Here is an 8080-nt window from a genome sequence, read left to right on the forward strand (position 1 = left end):
TAATTTACTGAAATACTGAAGTAGGTTAAATTTAATAATCAAATGAAACTTTATGGCACATGAAAGAGCCAGCACCTAGGACAAGATATGCCAAAGGAACCAGAGAATTACGAGTTCTTGGCATAATCAGATGAGAGACATGAAAGGCAAAACTACAAATGTAGCCAGAAAGATCCAGGCATCTGGAACTTACTCCAGTTAAGGGCAAATACAAATAAACTCATCGGCTTCTCCAGTATGAACTAATTGCCCCTATTAAGAATCTAACCCATTCCCAAACCATTCTTTCTGGCTGATTCCATCTCTTCTTCCTTTTGACACATACACACATACACACACACACAAAACCCTTTTACAACCAGAACACTCTTATCCCTATTCAACTTTATACTAGTTCTCTCTTCTGCCACCCCAGAGAAGCCAAGACAGTCTGCTACAATAGCCTACACTATTACTGGTAATTAGGTTCTCCCACTCTAACTTAAATCCATACTTCTCCAACCCCCCAAAAAACTTGACCCCATGGAAAGGTTCTAGGATTCCATAAAAATTCATCCCAATCTCCAAAGCATCTCCTCTTCCCTCCCCTACTCCCACCGCACCAGACCCATAGTAAGGTAAAAGAAACACCTTTTCCCCCTCCCTGCTGAGTCCACTCACAGTCAACCCATTTCCCTAAATGCTACTTCTAACACCTCATGTAAAGACCTGAAAATGATAAGGAAGGAAATGCCCCAGGCATCCCAGCAGGGGGACCAGCTCCCATGGCAAAACCAGGAGATGAAAAGAGACAACTACTTAATACACACTCACAGAGAATCTTTCTGGATTGTTATCCTGAATTTTCCAGGAAGAAGCAGAGTTCCATATACTTTCTCAGAGACCTTTAATGCCAGGCTGAAGAGCCAGCTCACATGCTGGAATCCTTGTATTCATCACCATCTCCTTGACTTTTTTTCTTGTAAGTTAGTGCCTGTAGTCAGGCTGCTGCATTGTCCTGGCTCTGGCACTGGACCACCAACCTGATTGGTATTGCTGCCCTGTCCGCTTCACTGGTCTGTGCAGCAGCTCCCTGTTCAGTGACTCTGGGAAGAACCACCACCACTTATCCTGCCTCCCAGGCCACCATGGAACGTAGAGAGCCAGCCCCTCCACCTGCTTCCATAACCACAAATTCCTCTCCTCCTGATTTCTTCATAGTCATGCTCCATGCCTGTGTCTAAAAGCTTCTACCCAGAGCTTCCATAAAAATGATGAGTATTTCTAGACTATACAAGTGACTCATTCAAGTCAACGTGAGCTGACTTCCTAAGAGACTCAAAGTATTGCAAGGACACGGGCAGGACTCTTTGCCAATTCAAAATTCTATGCCAAATGGGTGGTATTTTCTAGGCCTGGGGTACCCTCAGGAGCCAAAAGCATGACTCTCTCTCTCCCAGATAGAAAACAGCATTGGAGGATAAATTTCGGAAACAGTCAGCCAGGAGACTGAGATAACCCTGAACCCAGATACCGAACGGCTGGAACAGATCCTACATTGACATATGATCATCTGCCTGTGGGGGCCAGAAATAATGTATCATAGACAAATTGAAAAAAAGTGAGTTTAAAGTAAATGGATTTTTTTAAAAAGGGGCAACAGTATGAAAAAAGTAAAGTTTAATTAAAAAATCATATACACAAAACAACTTCTGATTCATTTTAAGCTCTCCCACTGGGTCTTTCACAGGCAAGTCAGTTTCCCACTGAGTCCAGACCAGCTAAAGATGCACCCACAGGAGAAAGGGGATCTTTAATAGGTGTTCTCCTTAATAGGTGAACAACAGCATCTGTTACTTGACCAATGTCCATGACCTGAGTGACTAGGCATCAAGGCTGGCTTCCCTCGTAGTTCAGAAGGCCAGTTTCTTCATCAGCAGATAAACTCTGGAATCCACCTCAAATCCATGCAGGTTGTTGGCATCACCCTGCAGCCTCATGAGCAGGCCCCCATAGGACACGTAGGCAGAGCTGAAATAGAAGGCCCCAGTCCCGTCAGTCTGAGCTCTGGAGCAGCTGCTACTCAGCGGCTCTCCATCCCAGCCTAAGAAAGAAGACAGGCACCCTTCTAGTGTTTTGTCATAAGGAACCAAATTTCAGACAAAGATGAATGCGTAGACATGCACAAAGCATTGTTCTCTATATTAGCAAAGGTGGAAAACACCTACATGTCCAAAATTAGGGGAATAGACAAATGAATTAAGATATATCCATTTACTGAAATGTTATACAGCTATTAAAATGTTTAGGAAAGCTTTAAGTTGACATGGGGAAACACGCTTTACATAATGTTAAGCAAAAAGAGCAGAAGAAAACATTGTAATAAACAACATAGTCTCACAGGAAAAAGTAAACATTAAGAAAAGCAGAATATTCAAAAACATCTATATAAAAGGTTCCCCCAGGGTATGGAATTATAGGTGACTTTTTTCTTTCTTCATATTACTTCTCTGCTTTTCAAATTTCTTACAAAGAACACATACTGTTTTAATAAGATTTCAAGGAAAAGAAAAAAATACTTGGGCAGAGAAACCAAAGAATGAGGGATTGGGTTACAGTGTAGCAAGACACATACACACACACACACACAAACACAAAAAGGCCTAGTGGTTTAATCACTTAATCCTGCATTTAATTCCTAGGGAAGCAACCCTACTTTGTACTTTACACAGCAAGATTACCAGTTTCTCATTTGGACCACTGGGCCTTGAGGTCCTGACAAAGGGCAAAGTGAGCAGCTTACATTTCAGACTGGAAACTGTTCCCAGAAGTTTTTGTTTGTTTGAGGCAGGGTCTCACTCTGTCACCCAGGCAGGAGTGCAGTGACATGATCATTTTCATATATCATTCCATTTTAAGAATCTTGGGCTGATTTCTTAGATGAACTCCTGGGTTCAAACGATCCTCTTGCCTCAGCCTCCCAAGTAGGTGGGACTACAGGTGTGCACCACCATATGTGGCTAATTTTTTATATATTTTTTTGTAGAGACGGCATCTTGCTATGTTGCTCAGGCTAGTCTCGAACTCCTAAGCTCAAGCAATCCTCCTGCATCAACTTCCCAAAGTGCTGGGATTACAAGCATAAGCCACTGCACCCAGCCCCCAGAAGTTTCTTTCTGGGTCCCACCAAGGTCTAAGGTGCTTGAGGAAAGGGTCCCAACACAGGAAGCATGATCCAAATTCTCAGAACGGGGGAGAAAAAGGATTCTCACAAGACTGTGGAACTTACAGGCGTGTTGCTGCTTCAGTAGAAGTTTCGTCTCCTTCAATCCTGTACACTTTCCCATACATTACATACTCAAATTGGTCAGCCCTGTGGAACAACAGTGGCAAAGTTATTCTTACTAGTAATTAACAATATAAGAGACCCTATTTAAAAATGGTAACTGGTAACAAAATGCCAGCATAATAACAGGCACTAGAAACATGTCATTTAGTCCTCACAGCAGCCCTGTGAGCTAGGCATGACCATTTCTATTTTACTGATGAGGAAACCAGCAGAAAGAGATTAAGGTTGCTTAAAAAATAAGTGATAGAGCTGAGAATTGAACTCAGTGGAGCTCCAAAGCCTTTCCATCACACCAAGCTCCCTCCCAAGACACAAGGCCCACACAGCCTAGGTCACTCAGTAGTCATTTTCTCAGCCTCCAAAAAGCTACAGTTCACAGCATGTAATCATTGCTGTAATCAATAAATAACTGGATGTTTGAATTCTTTTTATATATATATATATATTTCATTTCAGCAAAGGTGGATGTTTGAATTCTTAAGTGCAAAAATTTTTCCTTAAGGTTACTCAGACTCTGCTGATCATCATTTATTCCAGAAATTAAATAAAAATCTTTCTATTAGGTCATTAAATATGAAATGTCCAATTTTGAATCAAAAGTTTAGTTTATTTTATCTCAAACAAGTAGTTACAAGTAGTCAAAGTATGTGCCTAAACTATCGACACAATTTTGCCATCCTGGGGTAGCTGTTTATGCCAGCAGTGAAGAAGCCTGGAAAGTGAGTGGCGATAAAATCGCAAAAGGCATTTTCCACAGCTCATTGAGAATATTGTTGAATATTTTTCGTCGCAAGAAGTGGTCTGAAGCCTGGAAGAAGTGGTAGTTGGTGTGAGGTTTAGTGAATATAATGGATGACAGAGAGTTTCCAAGTCCAGCTTCTATAGTTTGGGCAGTGTTGTTTTTTGTGACACATGGTCTTGCAAGAGGACTGGCCTGTCTCTATTGACCAATCTTGGCTGCTTAATCACAAGCATCCTCATTATTTCAACCACTTGGTTGCAGTAGACATCCGCTGTACTCGACTGACCAGGTTTCATGAAGCTGTAGTGGATAAGACCAGCGCTGGACCAACAAACAGACACCATTAGCTTTTTTTGATGAATATTCGGTTTTGAACTGTTTTGGCACTTCATCTTTATCTAACCATTGTGCCAAATGCTTGTGATTGTCAAAAAGAATCCATTTTCGTCACACATAACAATACAGTGTAGAAATGGTTTGCCGTTATGCCATGACAGCAAAGAAAGGCAAGTTTTGAGACGATTTCTCTTCTGACAATGAGGTACCCATCTATCCAGCTCCTTTACCTTGTTGATTTATTTCAAATGGTCCAATATTGTTGGAATAGTAACATCAAACCTTGCTGCTAATTCATGTGTAGGTTGAGATGGATTCGCTTTCACTACAGCTTTCAGCTCATCATAATCCACCTTGGTCTCAGGTCACCCACATTGCTCATTTTCAAGATAAATCATCAGAAAGAAACTTCTGGAACCATCGACAGACTATGCATTCATTAGCCACATCCTTCCCAAACACTTTGCTGATATTTCGAACTGTTTGTGCTGCATTTGTTTCACAATGGAACTCATATGCAAAAATAACACAAATTTCTGACTTACCCATGGTTTCACAAAAATTGTTCTAAAAAAATTCGGAAGATAATCATAAGCAAAAAAAAGAAACATTTGAAAGACTGAGGATGTACCTTCACAATAAAAATAAAACAAGAAATGTCAAAGTAAAAATGTCAGAAACATCAACTGTCGAACTTAGTACTTAAGGAAATTGGACACTTCATACTTAATGACCTAATATATCACTTATCTACTTAGTCCTCAAGGCATATTTCCAGTACTCCCTTCTGCACTACCTCACCTGGAAGGCCTGTCATCAGTGGGGTTGTATTCACCATCATCCAGGGTACCATCTTCATACAAGGTACTAGCTATGACCAACCGGAACTTATCACCTGAAAATAACAACAATATCCGAGGGTGAAGAATAACTGAAGCAGCAAAAAGCCTCTTGCTTTTGTCTGTGTTCAATACTTACCCAAGTCTACAGGGTAAATCTGGATGTTTACATCTAAGATGAGATCCATCTTGAAAGATTCACTCTCACAATGCAGTCGAGACACTGGGAGAAGTAGGAAAAGAATGGTAAGAAGTAATTGCCAGGCCCAGGGCAGATCCTACAGATCCCAGTTTGGGGATTATATTCAACAGAACACTCAATCTAACCCAGTCTACATTGACTGGCCTCTCATCTGCTCTCACAGAAGCACAGGCTCAATCAGAACCAGATATGCAGGAAAAAGGGAGAAAAACTATGGCAAGTGAACAGAATGCCTAGAAAAGAATCAAAGCTCTTCTAGTAGCAAATAATATACCTGCCTGGATAATTTAGAACTTGACTCTGGGCAAGTTATTCATTCTACCAAAGGATTCCTTTCTGTCCTAGCACTGTGCTGAAGGGATTATCAGGATGTACAAGAACTAGTGGCTATCTTGAAAAGCATCTCAGTCTCCAGGAAAAGAAAGAGACACCAAGGAGACATGATTACTGATCAATGACAAAATAAAGAGGTGTATACCAAGCAGTTAACTCAGAGAATACTTCCCAAAGAGCTAAAGATTCTGAGGGCAATGCGGGAATATATATTAGGCTCTGAAGTCAATTAATCACTGTGCACCCTTGGATGGGTTACTTAACCCGTCCGAGCAAAATAGTGAAGGCATCACCTACCTCAGAATTCTTGAGTGAATAAATAAGACAAAGCGTGTGTACAGCACCTAGCACAGAATCGGTGGCGATTATAAAGATACTCAGGAGTTTGCCAGCAGCATGAATGACAAAAGCCCACCCAGGCACTGGGAACGGCAAACTTGAGGCCTGGGAAAGCTCAAAGTCTCAGTTTTCGCAACCATAAGATGTTTCCTGAGGGAGGACCCTACATCAGGACCTGCCAGTAGGGGCAGAGCACGTGAGTTGCGTGGACACGGGGCCCACCCCGAGGAGGTTAGTCACTCCCCCAAAACCGTCCCTACGTACCTTACCTCGGTCAAATTTCTTGCCCTCCGGGTCAATGTCTTTCACATCGAAAATATCCTCAAACAGGATGCCCGCCATCGTGAGGGGGGCAAGAGAGCAGAAGCGCTGAGTGCACGACCACCACTGCAGATAAGCGCACCCCCTCACGTGGAGAAAAGGAGAGAAGAAAAAAGCAGTTCCTAAAAAGAGGAAGCCAGAAAGAATGGCGCATGCGCATGAACAAATAGTAACGCGACCACTTCCGCCACCTCCCCCTCGGGGCTTCTTAACTTCCGCCCCGAAAGATTGCTTCGGAGAGGCCACGGCTTTGAAGGCGGGTCTCAGGCCCAGGTGACTCCGCCTAGGGCGGGGAAACAATAGGGCCAACCTTCGACGGCGGAGGCGCGGATTCTCTGTGTTGGAGCTCTACTGCGCCCTCTTCAGAGTCCGGCCCGGAACACTGGAATGCGTGGGGGCCTAACCCAAGCCGAGACCTTGATCGTTGACCGAGACGAGCCCGGCCCTAGCCCTGCCCTGCCAGTCCGCGTGCCCACCGAGGGCGCAGTCCACGCCGAGGGCGGGTGGGGAAGAGCCCCGCCTCCAGAGCGCCGGCCCGACAGGGAGTTGTGCCCAGCCCCTCCAGCCGGCACCGAGGCCCCCAGGGCCGGCCTGGACCAGCTCGGCCCTTCTGGATGTCACCCGAGCTGGGTCCGTCCAGTTTGGGAATTTGCCATGATGTCACCATAGGGAAGAGGAAAACCTGCACTGTCCCCTTCCTTGGTACTACACCCTCCCACCACTGCCCTCTTTGGCCACACCGCCCCTCCAGCCTGGCACTAACCCCTCCCCTGAGCACTGCCCCTCCAGCCACTGTCCCTTTTCCCCATCACTGCTCTCTCCTTCTGGACACTCATTTCCTACGTGCCCCTTCCTCCTAGCACTGTTCTCTCCTTTGGATACCAGCTCTTCTCCCTTCCTCCTGCGTGCTGGCCCCTCTCTCACACTGCCCCCCTTCCTGGGCACTGCCACTTTATCCTAGTACTGCCCCCTCCCTCAACCGCTCGTTTCCTGGGCACTGCCCTCACTCTGACAGTCTCTAACACTGCCCATCCACCCTGCGCTCACTCCACCCTCTGTCCTATCCTTCCCTGGACCCTGATAGAGAACGCAGAGCACCAGCATGCCATTCCCCCAAGGCGGCGAGACGTCAGCAGCTACTCGGGTTTCTCCTTGGGCCCAGCCAGGGAGAAGCGACCTCTGCTCCCCCACACCCGCCTCCTGCACCTAGAGCTCCCTACCTTCGGGCCTCGCCCTTCAGCGTCCCCTCCCACCTCCACCTCCGCACGCCCCCGCAGGCCTGGCTGCTCCAGGTGCACCTCCCTGGGGGAGCCGTGAGGAAGGGAAGGAGAAAGGGAGCGGAAAAGGGAGACGGCCCAGACTCCCCCTCCGAATCCTCCCGGTTTTGCTTCTCACCCCAGACGGGACAAGGGGCCCGTCTGAGCCGCAGAAAGGGGGCCGCTCCGGACAGGTTGGACCAGAAGAGTCCGATTTAGAAGGCTCTGCAGCCCCCAGCCCCAAGCCAGACTGAGCCCAAGCGTCTCCAACCCCCCGGCCCGCCCGGCGCCGGGAGCGGAGAACCCGGCCCGGCCCCTCCACGTGCCGGCGGACCCGCCCCCGCCCTGGCGCGAGGCCCCCTCTCAGTCCCCGGCCTCCCCAGG

At 46.3% G+C, this 8080-nt stretch overlaps 1 protein-coding gene across 2 annotated transcripts; it reads right to left on the reverse strand.

Moving 5' to 3' along the window:
- Nucleotides 1–1637: 1637 nt before the first annotated feature.
- On the reverse strand, nucleotides 1638–6624 carry POLR2H (RNA polymerase II, I and III subunit H). 2 transcript variants are annotated; one of them, XM_076003402.1, is made up of 5 exons: nucleotides 6389–6624; nucleotides 5385–5468; nucleotides 5208–5301; nucleotides 3269–3352; nucleotides 1638–2010 (listed from the first exon to the last, which is right to left on the reverse strand). In XM_076003402.1, exons 1-5 carry the CDS (start codon nucleotides 6459–6461, stop codon nucleotides 1893–1895), a joined length of 453 nt encoding a protein of 150 aa, XP_075859517.1. In that variant the 5' UTR covers nucleotides 6462–6624; the 3' UTR covers nucleotides 1638–1892. The 2 variants fall into 2 exon arrangements, with proteins under 2 accessions (XP_075859517.1, XP_012592347.1); XM_012736893.3 differs by having other exon boundaries at nucleotides 6384–6624.
- Nucleotides 6625–8080: the final 1456 nt, after the last annotated feature.

The sequence above is a fragment of the Microcebus murinus genome, chromosome 1 (genome assembly GCF_040939455.1).
Source record: "Microcebus murinus isolate Inina chromosome 1, M.murinus_Inina_mat1.0, whole genome shotgun sequence".
Lineage (NCBI taxonomy): Eukaryota > Metazoa > Chordata > Mammalia > Primates > Cheirogaleidae > Microcebus > Microcebus murinus.

Coding starts and splice junctions, on each gene's coding strand:
- POLR2H (XM_076003402.1), bottom strand. CDS start 6,461: ATGGCGGGCATCCTGTTTGAGGATATTTTCGATGTGAAAGACATTGAC. Junction 5,469..6,388: donor GGGCAAGAAATTTGACCGAG/GTAAGGTACGTA, acceptor TACTTCTCCCAG/TGTCTCGACTGCATTGTGAG. Junction 3,353..5,207: donor ACTGATGACAGGCCTTCCAG/GTGAGGTAGTGC, acceptor GTTGTTCCACAG/GGCTGACCAATTTGAGTATG.